The sequence below is a fragment of the Mesoplodon densirostris genome, chromosome 16 (genome assembly GCF_025265405.1).
Source record: "Mesoplodon densirostris isolate mMesDen1 chromosome 16, mMesDen1 primary haplotype, whole genome shotgun sequence".
Taxonomy (NCBI): Eukaryota; Metazoa; Chordata; class Mammalia; order Artiodactyla; family Ziphiidae; genus Mesoplodon; species Mesoplodon densirostris.
This window is the reverse complement of record NC_082676.1, coordinates 79,404,254-79,427,342: the sequence shown is the minus strand read 5'-3', so window position 1 is coordinate 79,427,342 and position 23,089 is coordinate 79,404,254. Positions and strand designations below refer to the sequence as shown.

At 43.0% G+C, this 23,089-nt stretch overlaps 1 protein-coding gene across 1 annotated transcript in view; it reads right to left on the bottom strand.

The window, feature by feature from the left end:
- The window catches only part of SPTLC3 (serine palmitoyltransferase long chain base subunit 3), a 133,991-nt gene that overhangs the window by 33,020 nt on the left and 77,882 nt on the right, over positions 1 to 23,089 (bottom strand). The window contains exons 7-9 of the mRNA XM_060078233.1: positions 19,758 to 19,863; positions 10,955 to 11,174; positions 2,557 to 2,683 (exon numbers count right to left, since the gene is read on the bottom strand). Of these exons, the coding sequence (XP_059934216.1) occupies positions 2,557 to 2,683; positions 10,955 to 11,174; positions 19,758 to 19,863 (453 nt within the window). The remainder of the gene's footprint in view (positions 1 to 2,556; positions 2,684 to 10,954; positions 11,175 to 19,757; positions 19,864 to 23,089) is intronic.

Genomic DNA, 23,089 nt, shown 5'->3' with positions numbered 1-23,089 from the left:
CATTTTATATGTCTTATTTTACCTAATTCTCACAAAAACCTTAGTTCATCAATATCCCTTTCCTTATTTTACAGCTGGAAGAACTGAAGCACAGACAAGTAACTTGCTCAGGGTTGAGCAGATCAGTGAAATCACTTGCCTAAGACCACACAGCATGTTAAGTAGTATCCCAGGAGTCAAGTCCAGGCAGCTGCTTTCAGTTTATGCCCTTAAGCATTGCACCATGGATGGACTGGATTCGCATTTCCTTTTTTTTTTTAATAGATCTTTATTGGAGTATAATTGCTTCACAATACTGTGTTAGCTTCTGTTGTACAAAAGTGAATCAGCCATATGCATACATATATCCCCATATCCCCTCACTCTTGAGCCTCCCTCACACCCTCCCTATCCCACCCCTCTAGGTCGTAGCAAAGTAAAAAAGAAAAACAAATACCACATGCTAATGCATATATATGGAATCTAAAAAAAAAAAAAAAGGTACTGTTGAACCTAGTGGCAGGGCAGGAATAAAGATGTAGACATAGAGAATGGACTTAAGGACACGGGGAAGGGGAGGGGGAAGTTGAGGCAAAGTGAGAGTAGCATCGACATATATACACTACCGAATGTAAAATAGTCAGCTAGTGGGAAGCAGCAGCATAGCACAGGGAGATCAGCTCAGTGTTTTGCGACGAATTTCTTTTTCACATGGACTATTCAATAAGACACAGAATCATAAAACCCAAAAGATATGGCTGGAAATGACCTGAGAGGTCAGTCAATCATTGCATTTTACATAGAGGAACAAAGTCACCCTCCAAGCCATTTTCTTGCTTTAGCGAAAAAGAAAAGTCTATCCTTTTCAACCCAGTGACTGAGGAGCACGGGGGCTCAGTGGAAGGGCTTCAGGGACCATTGGCTTGGAGGTACATAGAGACACTACATTATCTGCACCAGCCCAGTTTTAATCTGTTTTATATATAGTAGGCTTCTGGGTAAAATGTGTATATGAATAAAGTATTCTGCTGTTTTAATAAAATTGAAAAATGATGGATCTCGCCATATTTCTACTGAAAGAGTAGGCTTGGAACATTGCACTAGACAGTATAGGGTTTCACATCAGCTGAGAGGTGGGTCAGGGCACACGGATTGTATAGTCCAGTGAGCAGGTCTGAGGCCAGGGTAATTTGCTTCTTCTACAAACACACTCACTAGATTGCCTGACAGCAAGAACTGTCCTAGTCATCACTATCCCCCATTGTGATAAATAGTAGAAGCTCTATAAACTGTATATGAAAGATGGAGAGTTCCAAGAGCCTCTGATGAAACCATTTTTCAAAAAAAAGGTTAAGCTCATTTGAGCTGAACAAAGTAGCACACCTTGGCTGTGGTGATCTAACACCAAAGAAATGGCTGGTAAGTTATCGTTGTGAGTGTTTTGTCCATATATTCTTAAATGGACAGTGGTGAATTTCTTCTCCCCAGCTCCTGGCTGGTAATGAATGAATGAATGAATGATGAGATAGATGGGTGGGTGGATGAAAAAAAACGAATATTAAATTGACTAGTTTGTTCCCAGGGAAACACAAGTGACAGTTCCAAGAAAGCACAGGCAAACACACACCAAGTTTGGCTTCATAAAAAAAATTATCCACATTTGCTGATCACATTGAGAGGTGAATTAGAAAGTTTTCATTGCTTTAAAAGATCATCCTCTGGGGCTTCCCTGGTGGCGCAGTGGTTGAGAATCTGCCTGCCAGTGCAGGCGACACGGGTTTGAGCCCTGGTCTGGGAAGATCCCACATGCTGCAGAGCGACTGGGCCCATGAGCCACAATTACTGAGCCTGCGCGTCTGGAGCCTGTGCTCCGCAACAAGAGAGGCTGCGACAGTGAGAGGCCCGCGCACCACGATGAAGAGTGGCCCCCACTTGCCACAACTAGAGAAAGCCCTCGCACAGAAATGAAGACCCAGCACAGCCATAAATAAATAAATAAAATAAAAGAGCATCCTCTGCTTTTTTGTGTGTTGATGGCAGTTCTAGTACATTTATGTACTGTGTACTCTTATGTATTATGTACTATTGATGTGCATATGGCTTGATTTACAAATTGGTTAAGACAAAGGTGTATAGGGACTTCCCTGGCGATCCAGTGGTTAAGGCTCTGCACTTCCACTGCAAGGGCAGTGGGTTCAGTCCCTGGTCCGGGAACTAAGATCCCACATGGCACGTGATGCAGCCAAAAAAAAAAAGAAAAAAAAAGTATATTTGAAAAATATAAAAAAATATAAAAAAATAAATATAATTAAATATATAATATAAAAAATAAATAATAATAATAAAAAATAATAAAAATAATACAATATAATAATATTAAAAATATTAAATAATAATAAAAATATAATAATAAAAATAAATAATATAATAAAATATAAATATAATTTTATAAAACATATAAAAATATATTAAAAAATGTATATTTGAAAAGGGGGGAGGTTGATGGGGCAGAAGGGAGACAGGGAGAGGTCTAGGGAAGGAATTCCCGGGAGACGTGCTTGCTGCAGACCCTCTTACCTTGCGTGGTCCCATCTAGTCCCATGATGAGTTTCATTGCTCTGATGATTTGCTCTGCTATCGGGGGGCTCATGGAGGTGGCATAAGCAGCGCTATGTGAGTGAGCCCGTAAATAATCCACAAGGTCCTTTAATACAGGAGGGAAATCCAAAAAGAAGGCAAATAAATCTCAGTGTTAGTGGCCCCATCTCCACCCATCATAGCACAAGACATTTGATTCTCGAATGTGGTCTGATTTTCAATGGGCATCACCAAACTTATCCCTCCTTCTTAGTCTCTCCCTAAACAATCTAGAAGGTATACAAAAATGGGATGCTGCAAATGTGGAGTTGAGTTCTGTAAGGCAAAACCAGGTGTGTAAAGGAAAAGTGGTTTCCTAGACATTTGTTTGGGTACCTAGCCCACACGAGCACTGGTTTAGTATTCAGGAGGGTCCAAAGAAAAATCCAGGACGTGTTTTTTGCCCTTGAGCATATTACATTAGCTTGTGCCCATGGAGGAGTAATGGCAGGAAAAATAACAAGACATGCAGACTAGTTTATGCAGCGGGGCTACCAGATGGCCGAGGAAGGAGAGGGGATATTACCAGCGGGAGTAGATAAGGGAGGCTCCAGTGAGGAAGTAGAATTGTCTTGAAGAAAGAAGACAGACAAAGATAAAAAGAAAACTTTCAGGGGAAGGGAGCAGCAGAAGGGAGAGGAGAGAAATTAAACCAGCGTAGAGGTGAGGACCAGATAAACTCTAGTTGTGCCTTGAGCAGGAGACAACTATTGGGATTTTTGTGTAACCCTATTTGGAGCGCTGACCCACTGCAGGATGCTGGCCGGTACAGTGGTAGGAATGATTCTCCACCTGCATGTCTGACCCTTGAGGCCAAACCTGAGGTCCCAGGTAAGCATGCTGAGAGCCTGAAGAAGCTCCAATCACCTCATTCTACAGCAATGGTGGGGGACTCAGAGCTGGTACTTGGAGGCACTCAGCCCTGGCCGGGCAGACAATCCATTGGCCCACCTGTCCTGACTCATAGTCCAGGACCCTCAGGGTTGTCCTGCAGAAAAGCTAGTGGGCCCATAGTGGCTCTGCATTAGCAGTGGGGTCTGTAAAGCATCAGCCACCTTCTCTTCCAGGATAATGAGACAGCTTAGGATCCCACTTAGGATCTACTCTGATCATTCCCTGGAAGATGACCTGGGGAGAGCTCTGCTTTGGGCAGACCCATCTCATCCTAACTCACCTTCACTGGCCACATCCACTCCCACCTCCGCACCTGGGACTGTGCCCGCCTGTCACTTTTCTCCCTCAGGTTATGGGTGTCGTGTTTGCTCCCAACCATGGGTCGTTACCCAAGCATTTTAAATGTACATAGTTTATCTTCCTATGAACTAGTAACTAAAGTTAATAGGTAAGTAAGTAGAGAGTACTTAAAGTTACTATGAACTTTCCTAAACGTTCATAGTAAAGTGAGTGGCCTGCCTTACAGGTGGTTGGTGACATGATGCCTCTACCTGGCCCACAGGGGGCACAGGTAACTCCATCCTGTCCTTCCTGCTTCCTTCAATATGTCCTTCATCCTAAATCCCCTCTTCCAAGCTCCTGCTTCCCTGACTTCCTTTCTCCTTCATTTCACACTCTTCATTCCTTTTTGTTGGTTTGTTTCTTCTTTTCCTTCCCCATCGCTTCTGCTCTGGTTCCCTCTCTCTCTCTCTTTTTTTTAACATCTTTATTGGAGTATAATTGCTTTACAATGGTGTGTTAGTTTCTGCTTTATAACAAAGTGAATCAGTTATACATATACATATGTTCCCATATCTCTTCCCTCTTGTGTCTCCCTCCCTCCCACCCTCTCTATCCCACCCCTCTAGGTGGTCACAAAGCACCGAGCTGATCTCCCTGTGCTATGTGGCTGCTTCCCACTAGCTATCTATTTTACGTTTGGTAGTGTATATATGTCCATGCCACTCTCTCACTTTGTCACAGCTTACCCTTCCCCCTCCCCATATCCTCAAGTCCATTCTCTAGTAGGTCTTCATCTTTAGTTCCCTCTCTTTAGTTATTTTAACTTTAAATTCTCCATTCAAATCCTTTTTCTTTCCATTTCTAAGTATTTCTTTCCTTCCTTTCTCTCTCCTTTCTTCCCTCCCTCCCTTTCTCCCTCCCTTCCTTCCCTCCCTCCTTCCTTCCTTCCCTCCTTCCTTCTTTCCCTCCTTCCTTCCTTCCCTTCCCCTCCTTCTCTCCCTATCCCCCACCTCTTCCCTCCTTCCATCTTTCCATTCAGCAAGGTTGTACAAGGATGTGCTTGGGCTATGTGCTGAATGCCGGAGCCCAAGAAGAGGAGGAGGATAGAAAGCCTAGTCCCTGGCAGCCATTCTCCACTTACATTAACATCAAAATTAAGTTTCTGTCCATTATTTTGTTTAGTGAATCTCATAAAAACAGTGTTTTCACTGTATCTGAAGAGGATGTGTGTGATGTTGGCCTGACTGAAGGCACTGGCCACATGATATCCAGGAAGTTCACTTTGACAATGGAGGATGTGGCGGGAGGGTCAGACAGAGAGAGACGGTCATTTTCCAGAGTAGCTGCACCCAAGCTGCTCTTCACAATCCTCCGTGAGCAGAAGTAGGTGTTTTCTTTCTCTGCTGAGAGCTGGTGCCTTCCAGCAGGATGATGGGGAAGCCAGTGGAGAGGGAGCAGGTGGGATGCAGGAAATGGGATGATGGGGCTCATGTGGTCAGGAAAGGTCTGTTTTGAGGAGATGATCTGACCTTGAAGGATGGGTAGATTTGGATAGAGGAGGGGAGAGGCATGGACATGTGCTAAAATTAGTAATAAAGATGGCATCCTAATCAGCACAGGATGGAGGAGTCAAATGGGGGCAGAGGGAGAAGCTAGCGCCTCCAAGAAAAGGTGATGAGGGGTTGTTCCCTCAAGGGGAGTTCTGACCACAGAGTTACAAGACAGGCTGTGGAGACTAGATCACTTGGGTTCAAATCCTGGCTCTGCCACTTAGTGATACGTGACCATGGGCAAGTTACTAAGCCTCTCTGTGCCTTAGTCTTCTTCTCTGAAAAATGAGATAAGGGTAATACTTACCTCAGGGTCCTTGTGAGGATTCAATGAGTTAATACATACACAGTGCTTAAAAAGCATCTGGTACATAGTGAATACCGGATGCTGTTGGCAATTATTGTGAATGGATTGCCATCTCAGAGATTCTTAACACTGGGAGCATGGGTTGGGAGGAGGGGACCAAAATATAAAAACTTCTTACAGTGTCTTTATTCCAGCGCCCTTGTAATGCTGTAAGGTTACATAACTGCATGTTGGTAGACCCGGGCATCAAACCAAAGATTTTCAGCCCAGCATTTCCTCCATCCTTATTGGGTGGTTAACAGTAGGAGTGAAAAGAAAGGAAAAGAGAGGCATTCTAAAGAAAGGAGAACCCAGACTTGATGGCAGATTGCATGACTACAAAGATGGTAGAGCTTACAGTTCATTGATAGATCCAGAGCTGATATTCACTGGCTGCTTGAAGATCCATTTTAAGAATTTTATGTGTATTTTACATGTATATTTGCAAGTATTAACTCAGCTTCACAATAACGTTATGAGATAAGTATTATTTTTATCTCCATTTTACAGGTGGGATCACTGAGTCATGGAACAGATCAGAAAATTATCCAACCAAAAAGTGCAAAAAGTGGCTGGATAATAAGGATTTGGACCCAAACAATCTGTCCCGAGATTACCGTCCCCCTGCACCCCCCTTAGCTCTGCACTGTATTACTTCTTCAGACTAGAGGAGCTGTCTTGGCACAGGGTGGGAGATGGCCCAAGGAGCACAGAGAAGACCACCTTCACTGCTGCTTATCCCTATGGTGCTTTCCCTAATCCACAGAGATTGCACCTCTGGAGGAGGAGGGGAAGAGGAGAATTCCTAATATACTCAAGTGTTCATAGTTCTAAACCACAGATTGAATTGTATCAGTCTCAGAATGTTTCCTGTCTATTACATTTATTTCTCCAAAGAAACTGGAACCTCCTTGAGAGTAGGGAACTGAGTTATATACTTTATTATACACTCTCTTATAATCCATAGTGGTGGGTACTTAGTGGGGTTCTTGTAAATACTGATGGTCTAATGGAAAGCAGAAGGGTTTAGGGGCTAAGAAAGGATGGTGAGGGTCCCTGAAGTATAGAGGGAGGTATTAAGCTGCATTCTTAGGAACAGGTATAGCAATATTCTCGTAGCCTTGGGGCATTGCTGACAAAGATCAAAGAAACAAAACAAAGCTGCCTTTGATCCCTAAAGGGGTCTTTATGTCCCCAACCCCCAATTTTCCTATCAAATTGAGAAATTTCACAAAGCCAAGGTCACATGCATCCTTAGTTTGAAGAGATGCCTCATCGGCACAGTATCACTTCCTTTTAACAGTAAGACTGTCTTGCCCATAATCTTATTTCTTTCAGACTGAGTCCACTTTCTCTCAGAATCTGAGTGTGGATAGGAGGTAATTTACCTGTGTCGTTCAGAAAGTGGGACTCTTGGAGTCCCCTCAGCAGAACATCAAGGAAACCTTGGTTCCTGGTTTTCCCATTTCCTCCTATCACTTGCCCACTGGATGCCATGAGCCATGAATTAAGGGTTAGCTTTGGTCTTAAGGAGAGACCGTGTTGTGTTTTCCTTCAGGCTGGGTTAGCGGTCTCTTCAGACCGAGGTTTCCAAGGCCATTAGTAAATGCAAAACTCTGAGCCTGGAGTTCAAGGACAAGGGTGGCTTTTCTGAGAAAGTTAGACAGGAGGCTCTTAGGGTAAACATCTTGGTGTTCATTCCATGACCCCCATTTACTTCAAAGGGCTGTTAAATACAGCCAGGGCTGAGCACGCAGGGCAGAGCTGGCTTCTGCATTCGTCTGGCGCCCAGGCTTCTGGGCTAACATTCACACCAAGCTTGGCTGCCCAGTCCCCTCCTCCAGAATCTCAGCCCTGCAACATATCAGTCAGGAGGGTCACCTTGGCTTCATTCACTTGCAAACCTCTGGTCAGCCAGTGGAGGCTGTGAAAGCCAGTGCTCAACCCCAGGAATGCAAGAGGACTCAGGATCCTTGCCTGAGAAAAACCGGGATCCTAGAAGCTGGGGTCTGTAGTGTTGACCCCATCTCCTCAGCAACTGAATTAATGCAAATTAAAAAATAAAACTAAGGAACCTAGCCCCATCAGCTCAGGCTTTCCTCCAAGAAGCCATTCATGGCATGGAGCTCTGATAGGTGGAGAGAAGTAAGTACCTGACATTTCACCTGAAGGTCTTGAAAGGAGAGAAAGATTCACTGTGGGTTGTTCATGGATCAGCTACAGCAGCTCTGAACTCACAGTGGGCAAAACGGTAAAACCTTGCTGGCTCTTGAGAGACTGTTTTAACAGTTTCCCTGAGGTTGGGAGAGTAGGTCAGGCCAAGGCAGTCAACTCCAAGAGTGGAGATGCATTGTAGGACATTTTGTTACAGGAAGGCTGAAGTGAGGACCAAAACCTCTACTCTCTGTAGTTGTGTCTTAGCACCAAACCAATTTTTCTTTCGTGTGTTTCCAAATATTTTTTCTTACGTGACACATCTGCCTTGACTTGCTCCATAAAGATTTCTAGAGCCTCCTAGAAACTATTATTAGGAATATAGTCCCTGTGCCACTAACACTGACCTTGACATTTAAAAAGAGAGTTAAAAGCTAGACAGTTTTATAGTTTTCTAGATTTGGGGACTCAAGTAATTATTTTCAAATCTCAAGATTTACTAGGAAGCCCATGAGCAGAGTGAACTTGAAATTATTAAGATTTCAGAAAAATATAAAGTCCTAGTGTGTGCATGTTAACGTTTTTTTATGGTTAATTTTGTTGCTTTTGCAGTATTTCGTATCTAGAATGCTGAATATTTTGCAGTACTCCCCCAAATTGAGATATATACTTTAAAATATCCAGAAAAAATATGTACGATGAAACTCTGAAAACTGAACTCAAATTATTTAAACAGATACTAGAAAGATTTTTTTTCAAACAAATCTGTAGCATTTGCCCAATCCTATGTCCTATCAATTAAAAAGCATAGTTTAAAACAAACTGAAAGTGAAAATTCTTCAAAGTCCAGGGGGATAAAAATTATGATTTAAATGGAAACTATACATAATATAAAATTAACTTAATTAAACAAATTAAATGCACAGAGGAGCAGATGCATAAGTTCCATTAACTCATGGGCTCATTAGGTTAGAAAGAAACCACAGTTTCTCTGGGTGTATCACAGTCTCACAAAAACGATTCCAGACAGGTGTTTATCTGACTGATTTTTAAATCATCAGGGAACGGCCCATGCAGACACTTTCTCAAGTGACCTCCTATCTCCTGCTCTCCTTCCACATCTTGAAAACTATCCTGTGTTTTCTAGGTTTTGCATCTTGCTGTTTCAGGACAGTAGGTCTCTGCATGGGTCAGCCAAACACTCTCTAATTCTTGCTGCCACCTAGTGGTAAAATCAGAGACTGCAGAATATTTGTGGAGGGAGTGGGGGAAAGGGAGGGGGAGGGCGGGGAGGGGAGAGGGGAAAGGGGGAAATGATGAAGCCCTCTGGGTCTAAGTACGAACAAAATGAGTTTTTTTAAAGAGCAAAAAATGACCTACATACTTTTATCTTCCTCTTGATTAATGTAAATACTAAATAATTTTCACAATTGCTCAGTTATCTACCCCAAATCAATAGAAGTTACATAGACAAGAGCAAATACACTTTTAAAATAGTCCACCTGACTTCAGGATGGAGAGTATGTGAAAGAACCATTCTGAGCTGGTCCTAAACGGGCTGTCAGGAGCCTTTGTTTAAAGCAGGTATCACTTGAAGGAACTCTAAGGGCGACATGATGACAGCTACCAAATTTGACAACATTTCAAGGATCCACTTGCTTCAGTTTATTCAGGTGCCTTTGGTTCAGGAAACAGAGCTACGCTTGGTTAAAAATTTTGTAGCTCAGAACTTCTGCTAAAGTAATCACAAAGCCAAGTAGCCTGGGTCGGGGGCGTGCCTACTTTGAGACTCTCTGATCCCATTGCTTTGACAGTCAAGGAAGGGAAAGTTTAACCTCTCACCAGATTTAGCTGAGTTTTGTAAGATCCTGGGCATTCCCTATGTTTTTAGCATCACCCAGCGAATTCCCACAGACCAGTGGAAGGATGCTGAACAGCAATGCTTTGAGACTGGAAGAAAGTGATGCTTCTTGAAGGGTAAAGAGCACTAAAAGCTCTGGACGTTTTAAGCATTTGTGCATTTCATGGCATGGTCAGTGGCCATAATAAAATCTGTTGTTTTAAATCATGGGCTTTCCACAACCAGATTGTTTTCGGCCGTACTCCCTGGTTTTGTCTAACTGGTTTACCAGGAGTCCGAACTCCTGTACCTGCATGCACTGCTTTTGGGCCTTCTTTGCCCTCCTGAGTGGAGCCAGCTACACTGTCACAGTCTCGCTGGGACAGGTGTAGGCCTGGGGGAGACAGCTATCAGGATTTGGATTAGACTGTCCTATAAAGGAGCAGATTAACTGGTTCTTTGAGCCCTGAAACCCAGGTTTTAATATTTCATTTTCTTTCTCTCCGCCCCTTCCCTCTTCTTTTAAAATCCTTGCAAGCATTTGTTTTATTTTAGCAACCCCCTTGGTGACATTGGCAGTAGAATGACAGGGATAACACTTAACAGTCTGATTCCTTCAGATCAGAATCTTAAGTCACCTAGATAAGGTATCAGAGGATGACAAGATTTGACCCATGGCTTACCCAAAATTGTGGAAGAGAATTATTTTGCAAAGAAAATCTCTAAAAAAGACATTTCCGATCTTGCTACTAATTTGATTAAAACTCTGAAAACCCACAACTTGTAGCACAGGGTCAGTGTCTTTAACATCTGACCTCTGTTCACTGTTTCTACCACCCACCTCGCGTTTTTCACGCCACAAAACCCAAACGACTTACAGTTCTGCAGCATCACTTCTGTGGCTTGTTAGACATCATTCCCTCTTTCTGAAATATAAACCCCGCCGCCCCATCCTTTGTCTACAAGACTGACATTCATTCTAAGACTTCCTAGGTACTGCCCTTTCCTTTGTACTGTCTTTGCCTGTGTGCACAGCCGGTGTTGTCTTTTCGTGATCATGTGATTACTCATCACATGCTCCTCTGCGTTATCAGAGGATGAGCTCCTTGACCTTCTGGGCCTGCCATGGCTGTGAACACACGGTGGCAAGGCTGCCCTCATCAGTCAAGTGTGCTGAACTGAACTGGAGCTCTCAGGGAAATCAGAAGACCCCGCAGACTACCTTCCGAGGACATTCAGGTTTTAAACAGACACAAGGGATCTGTCTCTTACCTTCCTTCCAGCTATGTAACCTCCCGAGGCGCCAAAGCTTTTGGTGAATGTGCCCATAAATACGTCAATATCTCTGGGGTCCATTGCAAAGAACTCCATCACACCCCGGCCGGTCGGGCCCACGGATCCAATACTGTGAGCTTCATCTACATAGAGGTAAGCCTTGTATTTCTTCTTTAGAGCCACGATCTGGGACAGACGCACGATGGAACCTTCCATGCTAGGGCATAAGAAGAAATGCTTGTCACCCATGTGTACCCTCTGGGGAAGCCCTGTGTCACTCTCCCTTTCAGTACTTCTCAGACAGCCTGTCCTGACACCAGACGGGGATGACAGGGACATGCCAGTCCTTTCTTCTGAAGGCATATTTTATTTGGTGGAGACAACCCTCTCAATCTTGTAAGGCTCCTCTGGCATTATTTCACTTGGGGAAAAAAATAATTTACATTCAGTGGATTTAAGTGCTTTGAGTTGTTATAGCTAATTCCCAAGTAAACAGCTCACTGCATTGTTGATCAATTTATCAATATTAGTAAAGCCGACTAGCATAACTAGACTGACCATGTTGGATTCTAGGTATTTTGCTAGTTTTAATTAAATTGCTCTATGTTGATGTATCTTCATCCGCCTGCTACTGTCTACTTGGTCAGTTCTGTCTGACCTAAACTCAGTGCTTGAATTGCCAAAGATTAAAAGAAGGAATTAAAAACGCACAAAAGAACTTTAAGACATCATAAATTTATTAAAGCATGGGAGAAAGTCCTTAGGGTCTCCTGTCCAGTCCTCACTGAACTCAAAGGCTTATTCGAGGCTCCTGGTGGTGTCCCTTCTTGTCCTTTAGGGCAATGGTTCTCAATCTTGAGTGAGCATCAGAATCCCTCGAATGGTTTGTTACAACACAGGTTGCTGGGTCCCACCCACAGAGTTTCTGATTTAGTAGGTCTGGGATGGGCTTCGAATTTGCATTCCTACCAAGCTCCTGGGAGATTCCCCTACTGCTAGTTGGAGACAGCACTCTGAGAACCACTGTTATAGATCAACTTTTGTTTTAGCCCTAAGTGCTTAATTTTTCATGGTATTGTTGTAATTTGGTCAATTTACATGGTATTTTAAATTGCAAAAACACTTCTAGTCCTCCAGCAAAGGGAAAGACAGGAAGAAAATAAGCAAGTGAAATGAACATTGGTATTTACATGGCACCTCTTGGAACCCAATGGATTTAGAAGAACTCTTGCCTTTAATCAGTTCTCAGAACACTTCGTAAGCTGTGTCCACAGCTCACAGAGTTTTGACTGCACTGACAGGCGAGTTCTATGAAAACACACAGACTCACACCCTCACCCCCATGAAGGAGCTTGTCAAACAGTTCAAGCAACCCATCAATTTAGTTCAAGAACTAGTCAATTGACACAAACAGAGTTGAACTTCTCCCTTCTTCTTAATTAGTTTATGTATTTAGTTAATGTATTAAAAAATAATTTAAGTGTTGGACGATTCAGTCAAAACAGTCCAGCTGTTATGTAGTTACCCAGACCAACAGGCGTTGGATGCTTTTTCTTTTTTTTAAAGGACTTTATTTTTCAGAGCAGTTTTAGGTTCACAGCAAAATTGAGTAGAGGGTACAGAGATTTCCCATATACTCCCGCCTGACATATGCATACCCTCCCCCATTATCAACATCACCCACCAAAGTGGTACATTTGTTTCAACTGATTAACCTACATTGGTGCATCAGCATCTAAAGCCCATAGTTTATATTAGGGTTCACTCTTGGCATTGTATGTGAAACCAAGCAGGACCCTGTGGGGCTCCTGGGCACAAAAGCCTTCTGGCCCCTGTTTCTTATTTGTAGGAAATAGGTTTCAGCTTTCATGACCTACCCTGAGTCCCAAAGGGCAGGTTCAAACAGCTACTATTCAGGGAAGAGAGGGGACGCAGAGACAAGGGAAGATCAGTCAAGAAACAATAGTGCGGCCTTGGGTCAGGGTCCTGGTTCTGCCTCAAGGGATACACAAAGCAATATTTTTGAGCTCTTCTCATATTTATCCATTTGCCAACTGAAGGACATTTTGGTTGCTTCCAAGTTTTGGCAGAACGAAAACCCCCAACAAATGGAAGATGTTAACTACTTGATGAAACACTCTTCATTCCAGAGAGGTCAGTTTGATAACCTCCAGAACCACGGAAGCTCATCAAAAGACCACCAAAGGCCAGATTAAAGGAATGCAGGCCCTGCATACACCCTGATCCTTATCAGCAACTCCATCCTTGAACCATTGTTATAAAACTCCTCACCAAATCTCCCCAGGTTGGGACACACAGTTTTGAGGGCATTAGCCCCTGTGTCCCCCTTTGTCTGGCAAAGCAATAAAGTTATTCTTTTCTACTTCACCCAAAACACTGCCTCCAAGATTTGGTTTGGTATTGGTGCAGAGGCTGAGTTTTGGCATCATACATTCTATGGGTTTGGACGAATGCGTAATGACATGTATCCATCATTATAATATCACACAAACTACTTTCACTGCCCTAAAAATCCACTGTGCTTAGCTACTTATCCCTCTCCACACCCAACCCATGGTAACCTGGGATCTTTCTGCTGTTTCCATAGTAATGCCTTTCCCAGAACATTATGTAGCTGGAATCATACACTATGTAACATTTTCAGATTGGCTTCTTTCACTCAGTAATATGCATTTAAGTTTCCTCCACATCTTTTCATTGGCTCCACAGATCATTTCTTTTTAGTGCTGAATAAAATTCCATTGTCTGGATGGACCACAGCTTATTTAGCCATTTGCCAACTGAAGGACATTTTGGTGGCTTCCAAGTTTGGGCAATTATAAATAAAGATGTTATAAACATCTGTGTGCAGGGTTTTGAGTGGACACAAGTTTTCAACTCCCTTGGGTAAATACCAAGGAGCATGATTACTGGATTGTATGGTAAGAGCATGCTTGTAAGAAACCACCAACCCGTCATCCAAAGTGGCTGGACCAGTTTGCATTCCCACCAGCACTGAATGAGAGCTCTTGGTTACTGCCCATTCTCGCCAGCATTTACTGTTGTCAGTGTCCCAGACTGTGAACTTCTAATAGGTGTGTAGTGGTATCTCATTGTTTTAATTTGTATTTTCCCTGATGGCATATGATGCGGAGCATCTTTTCACATGCTTATTTCCATCTGTAAATCTTTGGTGAGGTAACTGTTAAGGTCTTTGGCCCATTTTTTAACCCAGTTGATTGTTTTCTTATTGTTGAGTTCTAAGAGTTTTTTGTGTCTTTTAGATAATGATGCTTTATCAAATGTATCTTTTGCAAATATTTTCTCCCAGTCTGTGGCATGTCTTTCTAATGCTCTTGGCATTGTCTTGCAGAGCAAAAGTTCTTAATTTTAATGAAATCCAGCTTATTACATTGTGCTTTTTACAAGGTCATTCTGAAAGGCTGTTTTCAGATTTTAATGACATGAGGACCAATAAGAGTCATCTTCTCTTATAGAAGTTTGCAAGTTAATTCCAGTATTTTCTTAGAGTAATTGCTTGTTAAAGTTGTTTCCATTGAAGGGAAGGAGGTCCAGCAGGATGACTGCCTAAGCTGAGATGGTAGCCACACCACTTACTAACTGAGGACTTGGCAACTTATTTGATGCTCTCTGCCTCAGTTTCCTCGGATATAAAAATAAGCATGATGATGGCACGCTGTTCATAAGGCCTTTATTAGAATGACTAGAAATAATACTTGTAAAGTGTCTGACGTATAATGAGCACCCATTGGGTTGTTCTTGTTCTCAGGTGGAGCTTAGGAGGAAATGGTAGTAAAGAGGCCTAATTTGAGAAATTGGGAACTCTTGACAATGCTCTGTGTTGAATTTTCCAGGAAGAAAGCATATGGGTGTCATACATAATAAATGGCTGTATGCCCTCAAAATTCTAGAATCTTCTCATCTTTTAAAATGTTCTAAATTGGTAACACAAACATGCTAAAAGCCTGACATGTCACAAATAGCCATTCTTTGTTCTGGAACTGAGTTTGACAAGAACCGGAGTTAATGTTGAACAGTTTGCAGACACTCTGGGCAGCTAATTAGCCATTTTTGCTTGGTCCGATCTAGCTGATGTTAGGAGACTGCTCACCTGGTTTATATTTCTTCTTCGAAGATTAATGACTCCACAATACTGCTGATTTCAGGAGTTAATGTAGGGCACACATGAGTCCTAGAGGGAATTCAGTTTTCATAAAGAGCTATATTTACCCACACTAAGTTTTCATTCTCTCAATGTGACCAAATTTGAATTGAACCTTTCCCTGTAGTGGGATATTGAGTTTGGTGTTTACATGAAAAGGCTATCTATGTTATTGCTGCAAATTGCTGTCAAAGAACACTGTGCCAGAAACAATTTAAAAAAAACCCCAAACAAACCCAAGAACAGTGTTTTACTCTTTCTTCCTGAGTGGAAGGTTGTGTTTTCTTTTGACTTGAATAGAAAGAAAACCAACTAAAATACAACTGTAGGTAAAGATAATTCCACCAGTTAATTTGAAGTTCTGTGCAGGGACTTGAGTGATTCTTAAACCAGCAAGCCAGTGAATAATTTCTTTATATCTTTTCTATTACATAATGTATTAGCTAAGTGACAAGACTCGTTTTTGAAATCTCCCTCTCACCACCTTCTCCTCCACCTATAAACCATATTACCCACTGGCAGGATTGGGATTTAAACCACTGGTTTGCCAACTTACATGGTGGAAAAATCTCCTTGGTGGGCCCTGAGTACAATCCAAGGGGAGAAAGGAAGGTGGAAAGAAAGGGGAAAAAGGAACTAAGCTTAATTAAAAATAAAGTAACTACTGTTTTCTTTTTCTTTGTCTTTGTTTAAACCACAGAGATATAGGTGAGAGTTTACCACTGAAGATCTCAGTCCTTAAACTTACATTATTTTGGACAGGAGAATGGCTTACATTCTTAGAGAAAATCGCATTCTGAGATTTCAACATTTGTTTATATGTGTATTTTTGGAAAAGGTTGGATAGTATTTCCTGATTAAGTTTATTTTGAAAGTTTGGGCTCCAGCTATGCTAGTTTATATCCCCATTTATTTGGGACCTCTCTGCCCATCTCTAGTGTATTTTTGAATAATTTTGAGATTTTTCGACCATCATGAATCAACCACTAGGCTTCTCAGAGACACAAAACTAGAAGACTGTGACTTTAAAACAATACTTAAAAGAAAATGCAGGTGAGAACACTAAAATAATACTATTGTACTTCTAAACCCCAAATCATGGAATCATGGAACTCTACATTTCAAGTTTCAATCTCCCGATTTTACCGATGAAGAAACGGAGCTCTAGACAGGTTGATGGTGAAAGTCAAATGGATGACTTGCACTTTCCACATTTACTTCATTGGATGTGGACACATGGGCTGATTCTTCTGTTTACACTGGGTCTCTGTCCCAGCAGGGCCACCTGGTTTGAATCCCAGCTCTGATTTATCTCAGATATCTGCCCAGGGGCAGGTCTTGGAACCTGAGTGAATTCATCCTCACAATAAACTTAGGAGAACTGGAGGCACTTACTCAAGATAGCACATGTGAAATGTTTAGCAATAACACATGATAAATGTGAACCCTGTCCTCTGACACCCATCCTTCAGGAGTCAAACAGCTTCGCCATGCAGATGGCTTATTGTTTTCTGAGTTGCAACTTCCTCAACTGAAAATAAATTTGATGATGAAGACAGCTACCCTTGGTTGTGGGTTTACTATGCGCTGGATTTCTCGAAGCACTAGCTTACGTGATCTCATTTAATTCTTACAAAAGAACCCTATGAAGGGCACATAGTTATAGGCAGCAACACAGGATCTACACCCATGTCCCAGGCCTTCCTCCAAATCCTGACTCCCCTATAGTCTATATATAAATATTAATACATACTTGATCTATGGATGATGATATTATTATTGCTACTATTATTATTATTATCATAACTGCTTTTGTGGAGTTTACTGACTTCTTGGATTTGGTATCTAGCCTTTTCTACCTTGATACCTACCTGAAACTGTCTGATTTGGCTGACTGCTCTTTTTTGGAGTTTTGAAGAAATTGATTTATGTGAGCTGTCTGTGGTAGGCAGACTTTGCCCATGGGGGCAAACCACAGCCAGAGATAAGAAAGATCTGGGAGTGAAACTCTAAGGAGGTTTTGTGTGGATTCTAACAAGGTATACATCCATAATACATCTCTGGAAAGTAAAAGTACATTTGTGAACTACTGGTTTCACATTCGTAACCCTGGCCCTTTGGAAAATCTTGTGGGAAATAATTTCATTTTCTGGTGAGAGCAGCAAATGAGAACATCCATATGTTCCAGAACTCTACTCTAGGCTAGTCTTATTTTACGGACGAGGAAACTGAGGTCCCAGGAGGTACTGAGGCCTGTTTAAGAAGGGTCCTGTTTCCTATCTATGAATGAGTGCCTTTAGGTCACAGTCTCATTTAAAGACAAGATTCCTGTGCAGGTGAGAGAAAAGGAACATGTCTGAGAAGGCACGTCCATGGACAGTGGAGACTTCTCCCCGTATACATGTCGGGTTGATGGAGCTGCTGCGGTAGATTGCCTCCAAAGATGGTTTCCTGTAAGTCTTCCCCTCCCTGTATACACAAGCCAATCCTCCCATCAAGAGGTGGGGTCTGTTTCTCCTCCCCTTGAATCTGGACTAGACTCGTGTAATGCTTTGACCAATAGAATATGGCATAGTGATGTTGTACCAGTTCTGGGCCCAGCCCTTAAAAGGCTGGCAATTTCTGCTTTCATGCTCTTGGAAGCCAGCCACCATGTTGTAAGGAAGCTCTAGCTAGACTGCTGAACAAGAAAAACCTACATATAGAGAAAGCACCCCAGAGAAGAGGAGAGAATAAGGCACCTCAGTCAACAGCCAGTACCAAGAGCCCATAGGTGTGAGTGAGGTCATTTTGGATGTTCCAGCCCCAGCCAAACACCCCATTGAAAGCAGCTGCATGAATGACCCCAACGAATGTCACATGGAGCAGAACTGCCCAGTTGGTCCAGACAACCCACAGTAGTGTGGGAAATAATAACTCATTGCTGTGTAAGCCACTGTGCTTTGAGGTGGCTCGTTTCACAGCAGTAGGTCACTGGGTAGTCACCATTGCTAATGAACCCAAGGCTGTGGTTTGTTGCCACCCTGTTTTGGAGCCGAAGTCCACACCTGGCTCCCCTATCCTCCTGATATCATGGTAGGACCCAGGCCCAACATAGCCATTAGCAGAGGGGTTTCTTTGTGTAACTGATGGGAATATTTGACAGTGAAACGCTGGTGGTCGACTTAATTTCAGCCATGATCAAAGTACTTAGAACACAACTTCTCTTTAGTGAAGCCAAGTTCTGTTTATTTGCAGTTGGGTTCTGTTTACTCTGGTTAAAGGAGATGCCCGTCTGCTCTCCCTCTGCTGATCTGTGCTCCCACCAGTCCAGGCTTGATTGACAGGTGTTTAGATAAGGTCTCCCCTCCCAGGCTGGCATCTGGCACAAATCACACAGGGAGAAAGACCCGTGCTTGAGGCTATGACAGCCCAGAGTCAAGATGAGATTATTTCCTAAAAGTAGCAAGTTCAGGGCCAGTGAGTGGTTACATTATTCTACAGCAGGGTTTCCCAAACTCGGCACTGTTGACATTTTGAGCCGGATAATTCTCCGTTGTAGGGGACTATCCTGTGCATTGTAGGAGGTTTAGCAGCATCCCTGGCCTCTGCCCACCAGATGCCAGCAGTACTTTACTGCAGTTGTGACAACTGAAAATTGCCAGATGTGCTTGTGTGGTGCCCCCAGGGACGGATTCCATTAGCTGTGGAACAAAAGGCTGCTCCTTATCTCAAGCCTCCTTTGCAGCCACGCTTCCCCTTGTTGGGAAGTTAAGCCCTTATTCCCTTCCTTTTAATCTTGTTCACTTTCCCATAATTAACCCACAGGAAACATTGCCCTTGCTTCTTCTAACATTAAGATTGAGAATTGATTTAGGAGTGAGTAACTCTGAAGTCATGTTTCCTTGACTCATGGACTAGGACATCCAACAGAAGACAAACTTGGGAGCAGTTTCTACCTTAGTAACGATCATCAATTCAGACATAGAATGAAGCAAATTCAATCACAACCAGCAATATAAAAGTGCAGCTCTGACTGGCTTAGTGGATGTTTTGTCTGCTCAGCCTAAAAGCTGTGGGAAGACTGACCATGCCTTCAGATGCTAAGACCATCTCCCCCTCTTCCCAGCTCTGCATCAAGAATTGTACTCCAGGTTAGTCTTACCTTGAAGAAAATGTGCAGGCTTTTTGTAGTCTGATGCTAACAATTGGCCAAGTTCAGCAAGCCTGGAGCTTGGGTGCACTATTGAGTTAGGGGCAGCTGGGTGCCCATCAGTAGTATCTACTTTCCTGCCTTCGTCATAAAGGCAAAGAGTGTTCTGAGGTTGAATAACCCATCCCCTAAAAGCCTTTGAAACTGTGGGGCAGCCAAAGGTAGCAGAATCAATACAAGTTAGCAATGCTCTGTCAGGATGTTTCTGAAGACACCTTCTTAAGTCCGCCAGCCTCCAGGGTGCTCCGCCATATGTATCGTCATTGAAAAGACAGGTGACCCAAGAACTGATGGTTCACATTGATAGCTCTAACTCAGGTCCCTTAATAACATCTATATCTAACTCATTTTTCCATTTAACTTGCCCCATCTGTCAGCTCGCTGTGGGCCTCAGTGTGTGAATAGGTCTCTGGTTATTTACATACCTGTAGATGCCCTCCACTAGGATTAGAATCTTTTTCCAAGCTCTGCGGGTTCGAGGCTGGCCGTAGATTACAGCATCTCTCAGGAGCTTCTCTAGGCTTTGCATGTCTTTAAATAATACACACAAAAAAATGGAGTCATGAGAGGGCTTTTCTTTTCCTCCTTCATTTTCTTTTTGGAGAAGGCAGCAGATATTTTAGGCTTAGGCTTGGACCCAAACTTTCAGAGAGCAAAGTCGAAGTCAGAGAACACCTTGGGGGAGAGACAAGTCTAGTTTTTAGTAAAAGTTAACTCTGACAAGCTGAGTAGTCAGGTTTGTAAAGCCAGCAGAATAAACCTCTAGTGGAAGCATATAGTTTCACAGGCTCTTCAAAGGCTGTCCTCACCTGCCTTAGCAGAGATTGCAGCTTTACATTAAATGCATTTCTTAAACTTAAGCTTTGTTGCCAGGTGAAAATTAGCCCTGAGGGATATCATTAACTAACACTCACCAATCGGTGGTTTAGCCACCAGCTTGGTAGAGTTTAGCTGGGTTTGCACAGAACGGCAGCATTTTGGGCTGGCAGGGGTCTCACTGCCTAAGTTTTGGGAGGTGGCTAAATGGATGTGGTGTGGAGGCCATGTTCTGGTACAAAACAGTCCTGATTTCTTTCAAAACTTTAAGAAAGTTTTGAGAGAATCATCATTTGGGGAATCATCACTTGGGGAATTATCATTTGGGGAACCAGTAAAAATGTAGATTCCTTGTCTCACTCCTAGAGATTCTGTACAGTTCATGTGGGATGGGGTCCACAGGGGTTCATGTTTGGGGTCTTGGCACTCCTGGGTCCATCACTCAAAGCCAGACCTATATTTTGAGCTACATAACTGTTTTCCAACCACATTTTAGACAAAACCACGGGTACCTAAAACTCAGCATTTCCAAGATAGAACTTGTGGCAGATGGCATCATTGGCCCCAATTCCTACACTCCCCCAATGTGAGTCCTTGACATGTGACCTCAGAGCCCTCCCACTAAAGGAATGGAAGATATTTCCCTGTCTCTGGCTTGGGTTCAGCCAAGTGACATGCTTTGGCTAATAGAATCCAGGGAAGAGAGAGCAGGTTAGTTCCGCACCTCGGCCTTAAGAGGCCTTACACGTTTTTGCTTTTCCTCTTGTGCTTCTACCAGTAACATGAAAAGAACACTCCCAGGCTAGTCCACAGGTCCTGGGAGGGTCCCAGGAGAGGCTGAGAGACAAGTAAGGCACAGTTAGCCCAGCCCACTTGCAGTCATGAGTAAGAAATAAGTAATATTTGTTGGATGCTACTGGGGTTTTGAGGTTGTTTGTTACGGGACTAGCTAAAGAATGCAGTCTCCAGATGGAAACAACCTAAGTGTCCATCATCGGATGAATGGATAAAGAAGATGTGGCACATACATACAATGGAATATTACTCAGCCATAAAAAGAAACGAAATTGAACTATTTGCAATGAGATGGATGGACCTAGAGTCTGTCATACAGAGAGAAGTAAGTCAGAAAGAGAAAGGCAAATACCGTATGCTAACACATATATATGGAATTTTAGAAAAAAAATGTCATGAAGAACCTAGGGGTAAGACAGGAATAAAGACACAGACCTACTAGAGAATGGACTTGAGGATATGGGGAGGGGGAAGGGTAAGCTGTGACAAAGCGAGAGAGAGGCATGGACATATATACGCTACCAAACGTAAAATAGATGGCTAGTGGGAAGCAGCCGCATAGCACAGGGAGATCAGCTCGGTGGTTTGTGACCACCTAGAGGGGTGGGATAGGGAGAGTGGGAGGGACGGAGACGCAAGAGGGAAGAGATATGGGAACATATGTATATGTATAACTGATTCACTTTGTTATAAAGCAGAAACTAACACACCATTGTAAAGCAATTATACTCCAATAAAGATGTAAAAAAAAAAAAAAAAAAAAAGAATGCAGTCTCCAAAGGCCATTCCTGATCTAGTCCCTGGCTATCTTCCTCATATGGTTTCTCAATATTCCCCAGCACACAGCCTCCCATCTCTCTTACATGCTTCCCCGCTCTTGTCTGTCTGGAGAACCTCCACCCACCACGCAAGCGTCCACTCAAACTCTTTTGGCCAATAGAACAGATTTTCTTTCTTCTTTGTGTCCTTGATGACTCATCTATCCTGGATTTAAGCACTCATCACACTGCTCATTATTTGAGTTCATGTCTCTCCTCCAGGGAAGGCAGGGACCTTATCTTATTCATCCTTTTAGCCCTAGTCCTAACGCAGAGTGCTAGAGCTAAAGTAATATATGATAGTTGAATCACTTGTCTTTTCATGGAAAAGATTGTAGACCAGGAAACAGGAAAGGGAATGACACTTTGGGATCTAAATAGGAATTATGAGAAAGGATAATTGCCTCATGCCTGCAGTAATATTTCTTTAATTAACTGTGTTTTTAGCTTTTTTAAAAAAACACCTTTATTGGGTATAAATGCTTTACAAAGGTGTGTTAGTTTCTGCTGTATAACAAAGTGAATCAGCTATACGTATACATATATCCCCATATCTCCTCCTTCTTGAGTCTTCCTCCCACACTCCCTATCCCATCCCTCTAGGTTAAAGACAGGCAGATATATCCTCTGAGTCTTCACGTAAGATGGAGTGTTGTTTTAGTGTCACTACATCACTGACCACTAGATGGCAGCCAAGGAAACAGAAAGCAGCTTTCTTTTTTTTTTTGCTGTACGCGGGCCTCTCACTGCTGTGGCCTCTCCCGTTGCGAGCACAGGCTCCGGACACACAGGCTCCGCGGCCATGGCTCGCGGGCCCAGCCGCTCCGCGGCATGTGGGATCTTCCGGGATCGGGCCACGAACCCGTGTCCCCTGCATCGGCAGGCGGACTCTCAACCACTGCGCCACCATGGAAGCCCAGAAAGCAGCTTTCTTATTTTGAGAATTTCAGGGATAACAAACGTTCATCTTGAGGCATTTTGCTTTCGGCTGGGTTCCTAAAATGTTGAAGTAACCCATGTGATTGGGGGAAGCAGCTCCCTTTTCTATACTCCACCACAGGCCTGTTAGTCTCTGAAGGGAATAAAGAGCTGATGAATATAAGTATACCCGCTTACAGAGTTTTTCCTTCTGGGACTTGGAATTTACAAGTTTTTATACAGAAATGACACATGGTGAGTGTGGCTCCGGTGTCATAGTAATAAAAGCAAACCCAGACTCCAGAGAGTGGTCACAGAGGGAGCCGACCTCCACATAACAAAGGCCGCATACGACAAAGCCACAGCAGCCAACATCGTTCTCAATGGTGAAAAACTGAAAACATTTCCTC